Source organism: Pomacea canaliculata, linkage group LG11 (genome assembly GCF_003073045.1).
Source record: "Pomacea canaliculata isolate SZHN2017 linkage group LG11, ASM307304v1, whole genome shotgun sequence".
NCBI classification, from domain to species: domain Eukaryota; kingdom Metazoa; phylum Mollusca; class Gastropoda; order Architaenioglossa; family Ampullariidae; genus Pomacea; species Pomacea canaliculata.
This window is the reverse complement of record NC_037600.1, coordinates 7454010-7474947: the sequence shown is the minus strand read 5'-3', so window position 1 is coordinate 7474947 and position 20938 is coordinate 7454010. Positions and strand designations below refer to the sequence as shown.

At 39.9% G+C, this 20938-nt stretch overlaps 1 protein-coding gene across 3 annotated transcripts; it reads left to right on the top strand.

The window, feature by feature from the left end:
* The first annotated feature begins 79 nt into the window (after window positions 1–79).
* LOC112575266 (coiled-coil domain-containing protein 18-like) lies at window positions 80–20903 on the top strand. Of its 3 annotated transcripts, none has more exons than XM_025256993.1 (30): window positions 80–600; window positions 1132–1264; window positions 2306–2464; window positions 2670–2779; window positions 3103–3231; window positions 3416–3512; window positions 3921–4042; window positions 4523–4626; window positions 4871–5019; window positions 5979–6136; window positions 6438–6568; window positions 7616–7836; window positions 8485–8736; window positions 9402–9536; window positions 9906–10100; window positions 10558–10725; window positions 11296–11438; window positions 12017–12180; window positions 12637–12734; window positions 13245–13360; window positions 13610–13709; window positions 14391–14507; window positions 14862–15005; window positions 15138–15217; window positions 16685–16946; window positions 17474–17686; window positions 18085–18273; window positions 19028–19565; window positions 20070–20130; window positions 20575–20903. In XM_025256993.1, the coding sequence occupies exons 1-30, from the start codon at window positions 464–466 to the stop codon at window positions 20690–20692; spliced, it is 4743 nt and encodes a 1580-aa protein (XP_025112778.1). In that variant the 5' UTR covers window positions 80–463; the 3' UTR covers window positions 20693–20903. The 3 variants fall into 3 exon arrangements, with proteins under 3 accessions (XP_025112778.1, XP_025112777.1, XP_025112776.1); XM_025256992.1 differs by having other exon boundaries at window positions 5976–6136; window positions 19031–19565; XM_025256991.1 differs by having other exon boundaries at window positions 5976–6136.
* Window positions 20904–20938: the final 35 nt, after the last annotated feature.

The following is a 20938-nucleotide window of genomic DNA, read 5'->3' as shown; positions in this document are numbered from 1 at the left end:
ATATACTTGTATATGCGTTTCGGTATTTCTTACCAAAAACAAAATTGCTCAATCCAACTTATGAAGAACCCGTCCTTGAACTCTGGTGATAAAGACTGTAACCAATGAACGCAGACGGCGGTTTGTCAATCGTGCTGCCGTGTTTTCGTTCTGTTGTATCTAAGTGTGAAATAATGATGTCTCATCGAAGGCCAGATTTCCTCCGAGACACACTGGAAGACATAAACATTGACTGTGAAGAGAAATAACACGTGAATCATTAAGGTCATGAAAGTGTTTTCGCGGTTTTCGTGTAGTCAAATATGAAGCAGGTCTCTGCTTGTTTCGCTTTTAATCACTAACGCTTATGGAGGAGAGAGTTCGTCCTAGTCTGATCGGTAATCATGTTTTTAAAAAAAACCAGAAGTGAATGCTTGTGACCTGATTTGAAGGTTAAGTGTGTAGTTAAAAAGTAGACGCAAAAATGTCGGAGTCAGATACATCGGCATCTGCTATTGTGCGACAAACTCGTATGGATTATGAAGAAATGCGAAGAAAGTTGGCAGAAACAGAAAAAAAGTTGAACAAGTTGGCAAGGCTGGAATCCAAGGCTCTGGAAGAGTAAAGATACATATTTTCTTGCTTTCCTCACAGCATTAACGTTACTGTTTCGCTTCTTCATTTCTCTCCGGCTTCCCTTTGTGTGTGTAAGAGATAGAGGGTAATTTTTTGAAGTGTGTTTTATTGGGACACAAATAATGAAATGTTTTGAAAAACAAGAAGGGCCAAGCTAATACATTTGGATGCTTCTTTGTCTGATAACCATATCCTAACAATTCCTGTCACCAGAACGACAACAAATTGTCACAGGACTTTTTCTGTGCAGCAAAACATTGGTCCTCTCTCCCCTCTATATCTGCAACCTCTCCACCATTGAATTTTTTAAATGTGCACTGAAAACACAATTCTTCCTTGAGCAGTACTCCTAACAAAAGTCTACAGAAGGCTACTTCTTTTTCAACCTTACCCCCATTTCTACTATTTGCTACTTTCCTGTTTGTCTTCTAAATTGTGACACTTGTAGTTCTTGTTACCTGATTCCTCTCTGTGTTTGAGAAATGAGAAAAGTTTGTCTTCTGTGTCTTATTATAGAGATCGTTTTTTACCTGGAGCCACAGCTAGCCTAGAGGATTTGGAAAGTGTCAGGTCAGAGCTGAGCACGGTGCCAGGGTCCTATACAGGTTTTGCCAGTCAACGTTTCCCAGCTAGTACACCGAGTAAGAAGGTACACACCATCTTCATCAGGAGCATAATGATTAAACAAATTTAATAATATAATTTATTTCTTAGAAAATATTGTGTAACATGTATTTTTAAAAAGGGTAAAAGAGTACCATGACGTTTTGGTCATTAACAAGGGAGGTGTGGAGAGTACATTTATCCTGTGGCCAGCTTTCTTTTTATAAAGGAACTGTCCATCTCTCCCTCACCACTGTACCATGCATTCACCAGATAAATTGGCCTATAACCAAATTGACTTCATCATACTACCTAGATGCTTCAAATCCAGCATCAATACAAGGGCCAAGGTGAGGGCATCCAGGTGCTGACAACCACAACCTTGTCTTAATGAAGCTGAAGCTGAAGATAGTGATGCTCAAACAACCCTTCTGAATCTAGACCTTCAAAGCCAAGAAATCTGCTCTGAATCTTCTGCATGGAATGCAGGACCAATGACTTCCACCCTTGTGGAATACCTAGATCTCCTTCTCACAAGACTGATGTGGTGCAAGATGGTCTGGTGTAGCCATGTGACCTAGCATAATACTTTGTCTAAGACCATCTTTGGGGTTACGTTGGAGGGTGGTTGATGCCATTGGGTACGGAGGAAGAATTAGTTGGCAAACATGAAGGAGTGGACTGGTCACTGCATGCAGGACATTACTTACTACCACTCTAGACAGACATAAATGATGAGTCCTGTCAGCTGCTGCACTTGTTCTTGCGGACAAGCAGAATCATCAGCTTCTACAATTCAAGAGATGAATGAATGAATAAATTCCTTTACTTAAAGCAGTAGATAGTTTTTGACCAGAAGAAGCTCATAAGTAACTGCAAGTCCAGCTTTTGGTCAGAAGTAAACATTTAAGCTGCACCAAAAAAAGGGCATCAAGATTGAGGTAAAACATTGTTGTGTGGTCTTTGCAGGATCCACATTTTTCTTTTGTGCATTATTATGCCATCATTGTGTTGGTAGACATAGCACACTATCATATTAATATGTGTCTCTTTCGTTTTTAAAGTATGGTTTTGTTTTTTCAACCAGCAAAAGGATAATGTCAAGCCGCCCTATGAAAACTACAACTCTGATGCATTTGGTGACTCTCAAGGACAAACAAATGATGTTAAACATTTTCGACAGAATCAGTGCTTGTTGACAGAAGTGGAAAGACTGGCTGGTGAACTTCATTTTGCCAGAGAGAAGGTAAGAAAAACTTGAAAGGATCTTTGATATTTAAAACAAATTGTTGTTATCTTATTTTAAGAGCAAAATAAAAGGGCCTTATAGATGATTTGGTGAGTGATAAAAATGTTACATTTAATATCATTGTGCGTCAAGTCTGTGTTTTGTTTCATCTGTGTGGGTGGATGTGAGTGATGGAGTTTGTAGAACAAGTTCACTTTGACAGGAACTAGAGCTCAGGAATAAGCTCAGCTCACAGCATGATCATGTGATGGAACTGCAGGATCGGGTGGAGGAGCTTCAGGGTGAGACAGAGGCGTTGGACAGGGCATTGAGGTCAGGCCTGAAAAGGGGAGAGCATCCAGTATAAACTTTTTGTTTTATTTGATTTTTATTGCTTTAATGCATTACTTTGTTCTTTGTTGACCCTGTAATCAATTTTTGACAACCACTCATTTGTAATGAGTAAATTTAGAAGAAAGCAATTTTTTTCAAATTATCAGAAACTGCATTCTTTGCCAAATCTTAGATTATTAGAATATTCGAAATCTTCATCTTTGGTCAGGAGCTTGTGTCAGAAGGCGAAGACTTATGGTTTATAAGTTAGTTTATGCAAGACATGTGAAACCCATTGCATAAAGATGTAGCTTTTGATTTAGATCATCAGAAGAACACCTGACAGAGAGCCAACAACAGATGGTCAGTCTTCAACAGCAGTTGTTGTCGTGTCAACAAGAACTTCAAGATCTTCACCTCGAAGTACAAGAAGAGCATCGCATACGTTGCAGGTATGGAAATCTGCTTCACAGTGACCTACAGAAATGTGTCAATGATCTGCTGTTTTATTTCCTGTTGGGTATAACTCATAATTTGATTATGACATTAGTGGAGATTTGTGTGTTGGGGAGGTCTGTAGTTACTCAATGTACACAATGGAGAACTTGCTTATAGCTTGTGCACATTTTGTAACAGCATAGAAAAACAGAGAGATGAAGCCCTGCAGAATTTTCTGGAAGTACAAGAGACTCTAGAGAAGTACCAGCGTCATAGCCATGATAAAATCAAATCAGTGAGCTGATCTTTTGCATTCATAGATTTATTTTTCCAAGCAGTAGGAAAGATCACTCTGATCAAGTCTTTGAGCTGTCATCCTTATAAATAAAAGAATTAACAGGGTTGAATGATTTGGATTCTGCTTTGGACAAGTGGCCAGAAAATTTGTGGATTTTATTGCACTTTTTATCTCAAAAAGCAACATTGTGTTATGTTTTTTTTATTAATGTTTGATCTGATATTTAAGAAGGATGTAATGATTGGTAAAAATCTTATAATATGTTTTGAATATTATGGATTGTATTGCATGCACACATCTGAATATATATTTTGAATCAGACATATTTCTTGCTGTAGCATATAGTGATGGGTATTTTCAATGATTCTGTCTCTGTGTGTGTGTGTGTGCACTTCCTAATCACAGCTGGAGAAAAGTGAGGATCATCTGCGTGATAGTCTGGCCCACGCCAATGAAGAGCGCGATGAACTGTTGCTGAAGGTGGACAGCTTACAGTCTGCTCTTACTGCACACGAACAGGAAATAGAGTAAGTTAAATGTGATGGGAATGTGCTATTGATTGTTCCCTTAACTTATCTCCTACCTCTTGCATTCGCTCCCTCTTGGACAAATTTTTCTGTTTGAACATTTGTTTTTGTTTTTGCCTTTGAAAGGGTATCAAGAAATGGTTGCCTTAATTTGCTTGTCATTACTGAAAAAAATGTTAGATTGTAGGAAGTGCTGGTAGCATGTTTAAAATAAGTTTATGTTCATCTTTTCTTTTAATCATTTGTTACTGTGATTGTCAGTGCTTTTTTTCACTAAGACTTATGCTATGTTACAGACACATTTAACAAAAAAGGATTTATTCATGAAAAATTTAATATTTGTTATGATAGCTTGCTACAGATTAAAATACTGTGCCTCTTTTGAGTGTACATTTTTTTGGGGTTCATCTCCTATATGCACACATGAATCTCAGAAGGTAGACATGGAGAATAAATCATGTATGTTTAATTGCACTTTAGACGGCTGCAGGCGCTCAGTGCAGTTGAACAAGAAACAAAGCATGATATGGAAACCCAAGCTTTGGAACTGCGGCAGCATCTGGCAAAGCTTACTGCACGTCTCCGTGGGTTCCCTTTTGTACTGACTGCAATTTCCCACATTACCTTTTGTCAAAAATTCCACTATAAAGCTTGATCTCTCAAACTTAGTAAACTTCAAGTGCTAATGTATTTATACACTTATTTGAAATGAATGATAAGTGAGCCTTTTGTACAAATTAAAAAAGTTACCTAACATTGAAAACTGATGCTGTGCTATCCCAGAACTATAATCGCAGTAGTAATTTTGTTGCTTATTGAAAATTACAGAGAAGTGTGAGAAGGAGATACTTGAGATCAGTGTGCTGCGGCAGGAGAATGCTGTCCTTAGTTCTGAGGTTGAAGAAAATTGTGAGGTCTTCAATCAACTGGAAGACTTATTGAAACAGCTACAGCAGATGCGAGCAACAGATCAGCATGTAGGTCTTACACCAATTCCATCTTACCAAAGTTTTTTTAAGTAAAAAAAGTCTTCATTTAGGATTAACACTGTCTGTCACCTGGAAAATTTTCATTATGTTTCTTCAAAATCTGACATGAAATTCAGTGCTGGAAATGCAACAAAATATAAAGATTTTATGAATTTTTAAGAATGGAATGGCCTATTTTTTAAATTGTGACATTGGTGAAAGCTGTCAAGAGCTTTGAGCATTTGTTGGTGAGGCACTGCCCACTCAGCAGGGCTAATTTTGTGACAATGAGGAAAATGAGGTCTTGAACTCTTTCCGGAACCCGGATGAAAACTGCAGTTCTCAAAAGATTGAAAGGAATTGAATTGTTTCTCAGATCTGGGGACTGAGTTTCTTTTAATAAATTAAACACATTGATTTAAAATAATTTTGCAGTTGAGCAAGTGCAATTGAGCCTAACTACACCTCATAACATCTTCTTTGTCTGAATGTTGAATTTTTTTTTTTTAACTAACTTAACATCTTTACCAACAACATGAAATTGCCTTTAGGTGGAAGTACTTTTCCCCTCCAAACACAACAAAATCTTTACCATGAGCTTTAGATGGAGAAGAGAAAAGTCAAGATAGGACAGTATACTCGTAGTAACATCAGAAAGTCACTTCATGCAATAGCTGACAAAACTAATTTGCTGCATGAATTTTTGATTTTTATTTGGTGATTTTAAAGTTTCTCACCTATTTGCCTCTTCCCATCATATTCTTTTGTTTCTTCCAATTGCATCTGGTTTCGAGGATCCATGGCCACTCAGTCACACTGAGAGGAATGCTCAGAAACTTAAATGATCTAACAGAGGAATTTGTCTGCCTGGTCAGGCAGGCTTGGATTGGATTATGTGCTGATTTGTTCCTGTAATGAGAGTCTCAAATCCCTGAGCAGCTGTTTCACATATTCTTATGTTTCAGAAGCAGATACCAGATGACAGTGGCCATGTTAGCTTTCATTTTGCATCTGCTTCTGTCACTTCTGGCAAGAACCACAGTGTTTCTTACAGTCAGTCTGACACACTTGCAGCAAACACCAACAACAATGGTAAAACAGTCGAAGTTGTCCTTAACGAGCTAAGGTAAGTATCAACAGCAGCAACATGTATCTGAATATTTTTTAGCCTTTTCTACTGACATCTTTAACAATGTGAAAATCATTGAATTGAAAAGAATCTTTGTAAAACCAGGATAATACCAGCAGCACTAAAAGTATATGCTAAATTCCCTGAAATAACTTTTATTTGATTAGTTTGCACAGAATAGTTTGCTAGAACTGACTTTAGCAAAATGTAAATGGATCAGTTGAGTATCAGAATGGGTAGATAACAGTGTTGATGAACCATGAAGCAAAGGGCAGTCTTGTCAGCATTTCTGTTTCAGAGCCATGTTATTTGATATGGATGAGGAGATTCATAGACTTCGAAACCGCCTACTTGCGAAGGAAGAAGAGACCTGTGTCATAGATGGTTTGAAGGCAGAAGTTTCACAATTAGTAAAGAAGGCCATTCATGGTATGTCTTTTATTCTTTACAAATTTCACCTGCATTCCCAGTTTTGATTGTCTAATCCAGTGGTTCTCAAAGTATTTCGGACCGCGGACCACTTTACTTAAGTAAAAAATATGGGGACCACCAAATCCTAAAAATCAGTCTGTACTTTGAATTTCAAATTTAAATTGCCGCATTTGTTTCATTATAATTCAAAACTAAATGTCCTTTTGTAACAGTAGTATAGTAATAAGTTGACATAAAACTACATACCTCGTTCTTTGTAAGTAAAATCTTAATGCGAGGAATGCATCACTTTAAACATCACTTTGCTGACATGTGACGACTGTCAGCCGCGGACCACCTGACTTAGGCCTGCGGACCACACTTTGAGAACCACTGGTCTAATCCAGTGTTTATCCCATCCATAAAATGCAAGAGGGTTTTCAGTTAAAATTTAGATCCCCACTTCTCATTAAACATATCATTCATAGAAAAAGTACTTCTTTGCACCTATATTAATGTTATAATGAACCTGATCCTTGATAGTAAGAAGTCTGGCTGCCCTGCTGTGATATAGCCTTATAGCTCGGTTTAAAACACAAATTTCTCACCCCCACTCCCAGCCCTTTGATATGAAGAAACTGTTTATGATTGGGATGTTTTTGCTTGTCAAACTGTGTGCCTCTAATGATGAAATAGGAGTTTTTATTTGTAACAGTATGGTTTATTGTAGTCTTTTATTGTGAGATCTTTGACCTAAACCTTTTTACATTTTCAGAGCCCCTTGACAAATTTTCTTTAAGTGATTTGAAACTCATTTACTTGATTTAAACCTGTTTGTACTTGATGAGAAACAGTGTGATCTATGCAATGTTTGTTCACGATGAGAAATGGTGTGATCATGTTGAGCTTCATGCGCATATTTTGTTTCACGCACTGGCAGGTTGTCTTATAATCACACCTAGGAGCTGCTTGATTTGTTTGCAGAACCTTGTGCTTTCCTAGACCTTTTGTGTAGTTAGATGCCCAATGTGGATGCAAAAGAACAGATGACTTCTGCCATTGCAGGAGAAGAGCAGACCTCAGAAATGGAAAAGATGATTGGCCGGGTGGAGGCTGACAGAACATGGTTGGCGCGGCAACTAATGGAGTGCCAGGAGGAGGTGACAAAGCGTGATTCACAGTTAGTCACGCTTGAAGCACGCCTCTCACAACGCAACGCCCAGATCATTGAGCTTCAGGAGGATCTTAGCAGGCGCTGCTCAGAAATGACCTGCCTGGAAAAGGAAGTGAGTGATCCATGGTCGTCCCAGTCATTATTTTAAAAAAGAAAATACATGGCTGTCTTATCTAGTCATTCTTTCTTTCTTCTATTCATATTGTTCTTTATTAAATATATATGTGTACGTGTGTGTGTTTTGTGCTAAAGAAGATTACATCAAGATGTACAATGATATTTTTTTAAATACAGAAAAACAAAAAATGTTACCACGGATGTTACTAGTCTTTTGAGCCCATAGTTTCCTCCCTTATAGTTTCTCAGGTAGTGAATTGATTAAAAACAGTGTCTTCTTTGTATCAGCTGTTAGAATTGTTGTCTTGGTTTTAGTTTGTTTGCTCATTCTGATATTTTTAAATAAACATGTTTACTGCATATGAAGAAGGATTTGACTAATTCTGATTATCCTATATAAAACATTTCCCAAAAGACAGAAGAATGGTTAAAGTTTGTTTGACAGTGTGCATGTGCCTGAACCTTGATTTTCTCAAGATGTACATTGCCAGATTTTAACAGTTTTATTCATAAATGAAATTTTTTAATTCCTTGTTACATTAGAAACTTTTGGTTTAGTATGCTAAACAGTATGGTTAACTGTTCCCACTAGTTCTATTTGACAACTGAGCTTCAACTGTGCTAAATCATTGCACATCTACAGGTGTGGAAAAAGTCCAGTCATGTGAGTCAGATGGAGACATTACTTGAGGAAAAGCGAGAAGAGATTGCCGAGTACCTGGCCAGCGTGACCGAGCTCCAGCGCAAGTCCACAGCCCAGGAAGAAGAAGTGGCATCTACACGGCAAAAGATAAAGACCTTGCAGATGGAGTTAGAGCGACGCCTTGCAGAGGAGACAAAAAGCCAGGCATTGCACATGTCTCGGTGCCAGCAGTATGAGGACCAGATAGATGTAGTGAGTCACTCCTCTTCTTCTGACCATCATGCCTGTTCAATTTGTTTTGAGCTTACTAAAGGCCCTGCCTTTATATCACCTTCCTGTAAACACTTTGCCAAACTTGGTTAAAGGTGTGTCCACATTTGTCCTGTTAAAAACAGTCTTATACTGGTAAAAGGCAACCAGAGGGTTGGGCTGTACCTCTTTTTTTGTTTTGTTTTGTTCGACCCTCCCCCCCAAAAAAAACCCAAAAAATAAAACCCAAACAAGAAACAAGACAACCAAACCCTCTTGTGTTGAAAACTGTTCCATTCCTCCCTAAACTGGCATATTGCTGTGATTAAAATTTCAGAATCCTTGTCGCTTTGTCACTATTTACATGTATGGCATATATGTCACTAAATTGGCATATTCATTTCAGTAAATTGTCATATTCCTGTCACTTATTCATGGTGTTTATGTCACTAATTTGGCATATTTTTGTTAAATTGTCAGATGCCTTCCACTAATATGTTGGATGTTCCTAAATTGTCATATTTGTATCACCACTTTGTTGCTTTGGTGTCAGTTATTTGCTGCATTTTAGTCACCATATAATTGTTGTATTGTTTCACTATGATTTGCATCAGAATTGTCACCTCTTTGTTTCTCACTTGTCTGGTTGGTGCCACTAAATACGGCAGCTGGAGCAGGACCTACAAAAGAGGAAGTCCCAGTACGAAGCTGTAAATCATCAAGCACATCAGCTACAGCAGGACTGTCAGGAGAAGGAGAACCTGATTCAGCATCTAGAGGAAACTATTGTGGAGACCAGACGGGTGTGTGCAAAGGATTAGTGGCCTTAGTCATTCTTTAGTTGCTGTAACATGCTTATTATTCAAACATGTATGTCAGCAGGGTGCTAAAATCTGTCTTTGATCTCTTTGTCTCTCTTACTTCCTGTGTTTAATTTCATTCAAGAAATAGATATACATTATTTTTTGATTGGCACAAACAACTTGGTAGGATGTTTATAACGTTCTGTTCCCCAATTAAAGGTGTTTTGAGTGTTGTGTTAGTGAAGTGACTGTTGGCAGAAAAGGTGTGGTTCAGTGAAGACAGAGCATCTCACTTTTAAATCCTGATATCCTTCCACAATGCGCATGATGGTCTGCTATTTTTGCCCATCATTTTCCTTCTGACTGTAGGAGCTAGAGACGACTACAAGGCGTGGACAGGAAGTGTTACGACAGCTTGAAGACAGACTTACCCACAGCTCCCAACAGGTCACACAGCTGGAGTCAGCCCTGTTGTTGTGTCGCAACGAGATCCAGGAGCATGTCCAGACCATAAGGGAGATGCAACAACATTTTGAACATGAGGTCAACAAGCGAGAGCAGTCAGTGAGTTCTTCTTTTTGAAATAAAAGACTTTGATGCAAAATCGGTGAAGCTGATTGCAGAGTGATGAAGGTGCTGGTGTCCAAGGCCAGAAGCATGCAGGCTAGTTTGATGTCTGTGTTGAGCAGTATACTTACCTCACTTTACACATTTTACCCTGCTCTTGAATGAATACTCAAGCTCTTACAGGGCTGGAACAGAAAAACCAGCAAGAGGAAGGAGATAGATGATGCTTTCACAAGGTGCTGACCCTGAGAAAAGAGCAGGCTTACTCCCCCAAAAGCCAAAATGTCACAGGACTGCCTTAATAGCTTTGAATTTTATTTTTCATGCCATGAAAGGTTATGAACTAAAATCCATAATTACAGCATTTAGTTTAGTTTATGACTGCCATGACAGATCATTTAGTTTAATTTATGACTGCCGTGAGAGATCAATTAATTTATGACACCCGTGACAGATCAAGCATTTGGAGCAGCAGCTAAAGGAGGCACAGCGTAAAGCCTCGCAACAGGCAGAGGACAAAATGCACCTTGAGCAGGAACTGCTAGAGAAAAATGCTGCCCTGCACCACTGGGAGGCCCACATATCAGAGTTGGAACAGAAAGAAGCTTCTCTGCATGCTTCAGTGAGTGAAACAGCAGTAACTTGTCAGATTTTCTCTTTTCTAATGGCCAGGGCTGGGAGTGGGGAGAGAAAGAGCAAGAGAGAATGCTTTTTGTGTGTATGTGTGTGCATATGTGCATGTGGATACCAGAAAGGTTTATACACGTGTGTGAGAAGGTGGCAAGAAAGGACCTTCTTAACTGGGTAAGTGTCATCAAATATTTCATCAACTTTGGCAAAGCTTTGTGGGAAGGTCACAGAAAACAATTGGTTTTGGGGTAAACATCAAGGACCTTGGAACTTTAGTCAACATATGGCAATGCAGTGGGCTTTGAAGTACTTGCGATGTTTCATGTTTTGACATTTTACCTGTTTAAAAAAGATGAGGAAGGTTGTTTATTAACTGTCTAGACCCTTTAATAATGTTTAGTTATTGGGGGCATGATGTTGAAATACAGTGCCCTTAGAATCTCTCTGGAACTTAGTGCTTTGTCTTCAACTGTCAGTGTGTCTCAATGCTTAGTTCTAAAAGAGTGGGGAATCAGAGCACTTTGTGTTGGAAATTCTGAGAGCGCTGCATCTTGGCTGGCAGGTCAGCCACCTTGAACAGCAGCTACTGCAGACAAAAAGTCGGTGGCGGGCAGAATCGGATGAGCTTCACCACAAAATAGAAGCCCAGTCTGCGGAGCTGGACAAAGCCTTGAGTACATGCTCAGGCCTGCGGCAAACTGTTAAGTGAGTAGCTATTCCACTTAGATAAAGGAGGCTTGATCATAAGAGCAGATAATAGAAGAGATGGGAGCCTTGTCCCTTGTAAGCTTTGCATTTGCCACCATTACCCTTATGTCATTTATGTTAATGTCTGTATGTGTGCACATTAGTACATTTCTGCATCTGAACACACCTAAATGCAAATGCTGGGATGTTTCTTGTTTATAAATTTATGAGATTCAGGACATTTTATTCTTCTATTGGTAATTTGAAGGTTTAGAAGGGTGGTATTTCTTTCTAATGACTGGTCAGCATCACAAACATCAGGATTGTACACAGATACGTTTAAAGTGTCAACGTTGCACCCATCTGTTAATTAGATGAAGTTATAGAGAAACGTGTTTTCACAGCTCTGTCCTCTTTTCATGCATAGTGATGTTTGTATGTGTGTATCTTGAGAACAGAAGGGGAGTATTCACACAGATTTTGGGATGTAGTATCGTAAGTTAAGGCTTCCCCAGTCATTTAAAACAATTGCTCTTCACTAGAGCTTTAAGAGAATATATCATATTGCATCAAAGACTGGATGTTTGTCACAACAGGGAAATAGAAGAAGAGGATCGTCAGTTATCATCACAAAAGTCATTGCTTGAGAAGAGACTGCAGGAGGAGATCAGCAACAGTCGCACTCAAGTTTCTCATGCCAATCGCCTGGAGAAAAATGTTCGAGATCTTAGAGTGGAGTTAGAGCAGAAAATTGAAATAGGTAAAAGTGTGTGTGCGCACAAGTGTGTTTTTCATAAAAGATGTATGCTGCAGTTTCTCTTGCAAAGTAATGTTTCATCTGAAGCCAGCATCTTAGAATGCAGAAAATAAACACCAGAAAATAAACATGTTTAGGAGCAACATATGCTTACTAAATTTAGCCTGTGGCATTCATGTAACTGAAGTGAATATTTCTCCCAAATTTAGTAGGGATCAGACAAATGGAGGGGATGTGATCAGAGGTCACTCTCAGACACTCTTTCACACACATAGTCACACTCTTTTTGTTCAGAAAATTATGGTGCTGAAAGTTGAAATGGTTAAACTGCAAAAAGCAACATTTTTAAAGTGAATTGAAATACTGACCATAAAAAATTAAATGTGTGAATAATTGTGTATATGCATATGTGCATGCATGTTGGCATATGTATTTGTGCACATTCATGCTTGTGTTCAGTTGGCCAGCTTGAGGATCAGCTGCAGAACAAAGAGGCCGACCTCCAACAGCAGCTTCATCTGGTGGAAGAACTTGATGTCCAGCAACTACGCTTACAGGTATTCTGTTCATTTTCTATGGGGTCTATTGCAGTTAGTAGGTGGTACTTCTGATATCTGTTGAGAATTTACAGCATTGATGGAAACAAAAAAAAAAAAAAAGGGAAAGAAAATAAAAGATGTGGTTGTAGAAGCCATGTCATCCCATGTAAGGCATTTCAGTTATTTGAAATTTCTTCTGACCATTAATACAGATAATCCCACTGTACCATATTTTATAATTTGTCTTTTCTTCTACTGATAAAATCTATTATCTGGGAAAAAAATGAGCTCCAAAAATGTGTAAAAAGAAAAGTTACTGATTTGTGTAAAATTCTGAATAAATTAATTTCCTGCTTGTGTCATAAGATATAAAGTTATAAATTTCAGCTGAAAAATTAATTATGACCAAACTGGGCATATAGAAACAATAACCTAAAGTGGCTTAAATAGTTTGTCAGTCCTGTGCTTCTGAGCTACCTGTACTACAGACTTGCTTGTGCTACTGAGCTACCATTCTCCTTTGTGTAGCGGGACCTCAAACAGGCTTTAGAGAAGAGTAGCCTTCTTGATGAGCAAGTTCAGAAGCTGCAGTTTGAGGTCAAGGCCAAAGATCAGATTTTGAATGACACCCGTGAGATCCTGAGGTGAGAGAGAAGGTTGCACTGCCAGTATGATCTGGCTAGAGAAACTGAGTGTAACTTCACCAAATGGTTTTGTGGTTTGGATACAAAATGCTTGCATGATTGAGTCATAATACAGTTTATATGCAAGAGCGGGGGTTAATCGTAGGGTGGAGGGATTATATGAGGTGGGCTTGCAAAGATGAACACCGATAGTGTCAGGAGGGTATTTGCTTGGTTTCTGTGAAAAGAAATGCATCTTGTGACATGCAGAAAAACCCAGGCAGAGCTGAGTGAGAAGACTCTGGAGGCCAAGGAACTGAAGGAAGCAGTTGATGAGCGACAACAAGAACTGGAGGGACGCGTTGCCATGGTAAAATTTATTTCTTGTTGGAAAACAAGGGCTAAAACATGCTATAGATGCAGAATTCTAGATCAAAATCAGATATGTCTTTTTCATGTTTGGGCAAAATAATTGAACAGGCAGAGAATATTTGCAGCCTGGATCACAGTTTTTCAAATGATCTGCTCATGCCGGAGCAGCTTCTTGCCAGATACCATTCATATTATCTGGAATTCTCTAGACAGCAATTTTGCATGTTATGTTGCATGCATCTGTGTCTGTTGTCTTTTTTTTAAAGCGCCATAAGCCTGGCCATAGGACTGGGATATGGTGCTATAAAATTCCTTGTATTATTGTTATATTATACATTATGAGTGATGTCATGAACTGCAGAGATGCATTGCCATGGTAGCACTTGCTTTTTGTTGGGAAATGCCATGGGACTCTGTTGTGCAAAACAAGGCATTCTGTAGACGGTGGGTTCAAGATCTATTGAAAAGACAAAAGCATATTTGCTTGTCCTTAAGGTTTTGGTGAAGTAGTTTATTGAGCAGAGTCAACTTTTATTTTGCATCAATGAAGCTTCAGTGCTACTCCACTTATGATGATGATTCAGTTAATGATGCCTTGTTTCTAGAGGCTTAGTGGTTAAGCCAACATTAGTGCATGGTTGCCCAAGACATCTGATATCAAAGGATATTGTGATTTTAGGTTGCGCAACTGGAACGGACTATTTGCGAGACTCACAATGAGATGAGTCAGCGTATGGAGCGTGTGGATAGTACCTTACGCAAGTATGAGGCTGAGATCAAAGAACGCACAGGACAGGTATAAAAATAATGATTATTGTTTACATGAAGATATATATTTCTTCAGATCTGTTGAGGTTTTTAAAATTTCTGTTTGGTTACCATTCTAGCTATTTGGCCAGAGTGCTGGATGCGATGCCCGTATACCTGCAAGAATTAATCTGTGCCTTCATGTTAAGAGTTGTTGATCACTGCATCAAAAAGAATGTTGCACAAGTGTAACAGTCTGAGATCCACAGCCTTTGTCTGTTGCAGTTTCAAAAATGAAGCAGACTAAACTGCATTTTGCAGTCTCTGGCTCTTTAATCATCAACTCAGAAGTTTTCATGTTGACTGTAGTCAAGACGCTGCATTGCTTCATGAACATTTTCAGATTGCTGATCTAGACGACAAATTACAACTGGCTCAGGCCCAGCAGATGGAGACCAGCCTACAGCTGCGCCAGCAGCAGCAGGTGGCCCAGCGCCAGCAGGTGGAGCTGCAGGCAAACTCAGCGAAGATGGAGGAGCTGGAAATGGTAAGGTTTTCCATTTCTTGAGAGAGATTATGAGGCTGGTGGATGACGTGGGCATTGAGTACAAAGTATAGGTGGTGTTTGCATGAGTCAGATGTCTTGAGAAAAATAAACTGGGTTGTTTGGTTGTCACAGACGAATCAACGCCAGAAACAGAAGCTGGAAGAGCAGAGGCAAGAAAATGTGGAGGTGACACAAGAACTACGTTTGACAAGGTAGGAGCCTCTTTATGAGTTTTTTAAGTTATGGTAGTCGCTTAATGCAATGGGTCGTTGCGGGACTTGCTGTCACAGGCACACTCACAGCTACACACGACAAGCACTTACACATCTGATGCAAACAACGAAGCCAGTCGCTCCTCAGTGAACAGATAAACATGCACACGTAGGGACAGTACAAAATATATGTTTATTGGCGGTCACTAGATGCGACCGACCAACTCAAAAGGAGGAAAGAAAGAGAGAGAAAAAAAGGAAAGGAAACAAAAATGAAAGAACAAATGCCAATAAATAGCATTGACAAACATGAAACAAATATCCCCACAGAATAAACGAAATGAATCACCAGGTACCCGTGCAGCCCAGCACCACAGGTTCAACTAAACACAACAAAAGTTACATCCCTCCTAGACCACTACCTGGGGCAACAGGCTGCTTAACAAAACCACCACTAAGTAACTGCGTCACACCGCCGTCCATTGTCCCCTTCCCCCAACACCACTATGGTCAGCAGCCCAAAGCAGTTTGGCAGAAGCACAGTCCGTCCTCTCGACGACTTGCAATATAGTGCTCAGCTGACGATTGACGATTCGCTGACGATTTCACGATTGGACAACGATGAAGATTTTAACACAATGCGACGATCATATAGAACAGTTTGACGACGGACAGATTAAGCACAATCTGAAGGTTGATGATTAATGATGATGAAACACAATCTGAGGGTTGAACACATTCTGACGATTGAACATAGTAGGAGGGCTGGACACAATCTGATGATTGACAATTAACTGATGGTTGACAACAAACTGAGCCCAGCGGCTTGTGATGCGTGTTGGTTCTGCCAGTCACAGAAAACACAGGAGATGATACTGGTTGCTAGGGTCTGTTCCGTGCACCAAACTAGGGTCCGCACCAAGCAAAAATCCTCAGACAACAGTATCTCTCCGTACCAAAGCGCTTCTCTCCTCTAATTTCAAATCCGTACAATATATACCCCTGGTCTAATGTTCGAGGGGGTTTTCCTTCCACCTTTCCCACACTTCTAGATTCCCTGTCCCTATTACTCGGTAAGACCGACAATTAGGTGTGCGCCAATCCAATCTCCCAGCGCCCCTAATCTACATCTCACTACAAAGTGGGTCTCTTACCTACTAAATGGTCTTCACCAAAAGATGTGCAATGCGCCAGCACTGTCCCCCAAACAAAATAAATAAGTAGCTACACTAACCACTGGGCACCCCCTGCTGGCCCCCCACACCTTGACTATCCCTGAAGCAAGCCACATGCGACAGTGGCAACTTTCCATGGGTGGTATTGAAACATTTGTACTTTTTTTTATTACCTAAAAAAACAAATAGTAATCAGTCTTCCAAAAATATGTTTTTAACTTAAACCCGTTGTTAAAGAAAAAGTAGAATATGCATAGGTGAAATGTGATGTCTCTCATGTTGATGGTGCTAGAGAACAGCTGCAAACCCAGCACTCAGAATTCCTGTCCACGAGGCGAGAGCTAGGTGCAGTTAGGCGGGAGTGTGAGCGATTGTCAAAAGAGCTGGAGGAGGTGATGAAGGTCCAACGCAGCAAGGACCAGGACACTGCCCGCCTGTCGGAGGAGCTGGGGGCCAGCCAGGCAAGAACAGCCCAGGCAGAGGCACGTCTTCTGGCGGAAACCAATCGGCTTCAGCGAGAAAAGCAGGAATTACAGGCATGCCACAGAGAAGAGGTGGGTGACATTGCTTTATCTGAAAATGTGAGGAGGCCTTTTCTGCTAGTGAAAAGGTCTGTAGGGTTGTTTGTTTTGCCAGAAAATATTAGGAGTGAGGGATGACCATATGATAAGTGATCTTTCCTCAAGCTCAATTTTCACCGCATCTTAGTTTCATGTTCGGGGTTACCTGCATGATTTCATGTTATCCCGCTTTGAATTCCATTCACAAAATGATGTCTATTGTGCTTTTATTTTCAAAGAAAAATGCCATATATAAAGGCCAAACTTCTCGGTATGCCTGAAATGTAGACTGAAGGCTGAATGAGATGTTGGAAGTGCAATCTGTTACCTAATTACTCAGCATCTAGTGCAGGGATCCCGATATATTCATGTACCAGGCATGAAGTATCAAATGGTCTTTGATTTTAAAGCACTTGACTACAAGTGTAGATAGCACCCTGTGCATGCCCTGTCTGAAAAAGCAAATTGTTGAATAGTGTGTAAACATAAAACCTTCATCTTGCCTCTTCTTGTGTTGACAGCTTGATGCCTTGACAAAAGCACATGACCAGGCACAGCAGCAACATGCGTCAGCAGTGGAAAGGACTACTAGCCTGTCACATAAGCTGACTGAAAATGAACGTTTGTATGAGCATCGGCTAGACCAGGCAAGGTCAGAGCTGGAAGCACTACAGAATGAGGTGACATCACGAAAAGAGCTCATTCGAAATGCCAACGAAACCATTTTTATGAGGGTGAGAATATAGTTTGAAAATGAATGGCAACAAAATCGAGATCCATTCAATAGCATCTCCAAATAAACTGAAATGTGTGCCAACATCTATTACCTTTCTCAGGGTTGACATCTCTTTCTCCCAGCTCATCCACAATCTTGCTGTTACCTTCTACGCATCATTTCTTGAATCTGTGAATGTTATGTGACTAATACAAGGTGCTTAGTCAGCCCAAAGTTTAGTTTAGTCTATTCTGTGTTGAGGAGCATAGGGCTGTTTAGCCAGCAGAAATGGACTCATCATATCTTGCTTTCAGTTTGGTTCACCATTGTCTACCCACCATCAGATATTCCTGCAGTTTAACTGTATTAGAAATATTTTATTTCTTGTTTGATTTGTGAATTTTTATACCTGCATAGGATTCAGAGATTGCCCGCTTGAAGGCCCAGATTTCGAGAATGGAGAGGATGCTTCCGAGTCATGCCAAGGCAGAGCTGGCCTCATCTGTGCCAGTCTTGAAGGCATCATACCAACCTTCATCTACATCCATTGCCTCTTCTGAATCCGCCTTTGCCTACTCCAAGGGCTTCCACAACTCACTCAGACAGGTAGGAAAGCCTTGCAAGTAATATTTAAACAGGTGTGACAGTTTCATGTCACTTCCCAGGCGATGTTAAAGTTGCTTTGATAACTTGGTTCTTTTTGGCTAAGCATCTTGAAAATAATTGCAAATGAGGTACAGCAGTTATCACTGTAATCTAGTCGAACCCTCTAGAACAGGGGTGGGCAATTAATTTTCCCAAGGGGCCGGATGAGAAACTGGAATGGTTCTAGAGGGCCGGATGAGAAACTGGGATGGTTCTAGAGGGCCGGACTAATATAGTTAACTCAGTTTTACCCAATACTGTATATATAGTATATTTACTGGTGGGCGGCCAGCGGGCGGGCCGGATCCGGCCTGCGGGCCGGCGTTTGCCCAGGTCTGCTCTAGAATAACTAAAATTAGCCAGTGGGAAGGAGTGCTAGGCGAGATATACTTTACCAGATGACATGACCATAGGAGATAAAGGGTTACACTAGCTCTTTAACCATCAGTCAGGGAGACAACTTTTCCATGGCTGAAGAGCTAGGATAGCCCTTTATCTCCTATGGTCTTGTCATCTGGCAAGTCTGGAAGAAAGAGAATTTACTCTCGAAATTATTTTTTGTTAATATTCTCTGGCACTGTGTAGTTACGACTTGATGCACACAGCTTTTGGCACTTGCTACTTTTTAGTTTTCCAAAGACACTCCTGATGGCATCGTACAGACTTTGAATATTTGTTGCAATAGGATACATCTTGAGTTCCTTACTATTCCCAGCAGGCAAGTGTCAACCAGCGTAAAGAACATCGACACCCCCTCACCTCTACGTCACGGTACGAGGGTGCACCACCTGCACTTTCAGGTGCCCACTTCAACAACAATGCCAATCTTAACTCTTCACAAAATGCCAGTGAGCTGCCAATGAAAGACACTTGGGCTGACACCAGTGAGAACGAAGAAGGGTACTTAATGGACCCCATGATTTTTTCCTTCGAGAAACTGGATGGAGAATTAGGGAAAGCTGATGGTGATTTGGGTTCCAATTCTGAGGTGGACTCAGAGTGCCCCAGGCAACCCTCAGGGTCCGAGACTACCACCATAGATCAGGTGCAAGGTGTCTGTGAAGTGACAGGTGGGAAAGCTATGTTAGAGGTGAAGCAGTCGGTCAAAGTAAATGCTGGAGCGAAGAAAAAGCCTCAGGCTGTGCTACATACAGACCGATTAAAGGGGAAAGTGGGTAATAAGTCTCAGTCACTCAGCAAGAGGACTTCTCTTGGCAAAGAGGAAAAAGGAGACTACTTTCATCACCAGTTTGGTAAGTATCATCAACAACCTCAAACTAACATGAGATGAGAATGCTAGTCACCAAACACTCAGGTGTGTGTGAGAATGAGGTGGGGGGGGGGGGGCACAGGGTGTTGGGTATTTTGAGTGTCCCTAGATGATGTGTTAAGAAATAAATTTTAAGGGATATAAATTTCAGAAAGTAGTGAAATTTTGAAATACAGCAGTTTCTTTGCTCAAGTCAGTAGTTCATGCTAGTTAACGCGATGAAGCCATTTAAGTATGACATCTAACTTCAATATACACAACAACTCTTAAACTGCTTCCAATATGAGGGCTTTTGAAACTATAACTTCATGGGACCTGAAACTAAACCTTACATATTTTTCCCATCTGATAAATATGTAATTCAGCTTTTGCTTTTAGATTGTTTTAGCACAAGATGTTCAAGTTTAGTGCTGCTAATACCTGAAATAATTCACTCTGCATATTTACATTTTTTCCTTGTTGGATTTAGCCATTTATTTGATTTCAGAGCCTGACACACTAATAGGAACTTACAGAAGTCCAGAAACAGAAGTGAAGTCTAAGTTGGAGTAAGTGTATTGCTGAAACTGTCTTTGCATTGTTTTAAGAACAGTAGGAATTTGTGTGTGCTTGCTTTATGAACAGTTTTGCAACTTGATCAATTCTTGATCCAGGGAAAAGACTTTTTGCAGTTTTTTTGAATGAGGAGTATGTGTCGAGGGAAAGAATCGATTGTATTGACTGCAGGAATGTAATTTGTTGCATTTTATTTTCCAAGTTGGTTAAACTCTTTAACCTTTCCTTAGAAAAATCAAGATCATGTCATAGAGCTTAATGTTTAGTTGGCAGTCATAGCATATTCAAATTGTATCTTCATTCTTATCATCACCTAGGGAAGAAATTAATGTGGAGGTTTGATAAGACAGCCAAACGGCAAATGAGTTTTAACTCTGAAAAAAACTGAAATCAGTTTGAACTTAAACTCTCACTTAGTCTTGAATGCACTTCTGCAGAGTCAAGGAGCTGCAACAGCAACTAGAAGCTAATGCACTGAGGCAGCAGGAGATTGAGCGTCAACTTCAATCTTTAGACACCACAAGGGATGTTCCCAATGATTCATCCACCATGTAATTGTATAGCCCAATAAAGGTTCTGTCAGAATGAATATGCCGATGTACATTAATTTTTTTCTAATTGTTTGTGAATATGTTGAACTTTCTTCTGTGTTATTTCTTTTAATAGTCTTGGTTGCAAACTCTGGAAGTCTCCAAAATATCTTGTTTCTGACATCTCTTGAGCAAAAGATGTGATGTAAAAAAACAAATAAACAGCATTTTGAACTATTTACTTTGAGTGTTTATGATGATGGAAACAAAT

What these genes read in the sequence shown, in the direction of transcription:
- LOC112575266 (XM_025256991.1), top strand. Translation starts at nt 464, where the DNA reads ATGTCGGAGTCAGATACATCGGCATCTGCTATTGTGCGACAAACTCGT. An exon ending in TTCATTTTGCCAGAGAGAAG is followed by an intron (nt 2,465 to 2,669) that starts GTAAGAAAAACT and finishes TCACTTTGACAG; the next exon opens with GAACTAGAGCTCAGGAATAA. An exon ending in GGCCTGCGGCAAACTGTTAA is followed by an intron (nt 11,439 to 12,016) that starts GTGAGTAGCTAT and finishes TTGTCACAACAG; the next exon opens with GGAAATAGAAGAAGAGGATC.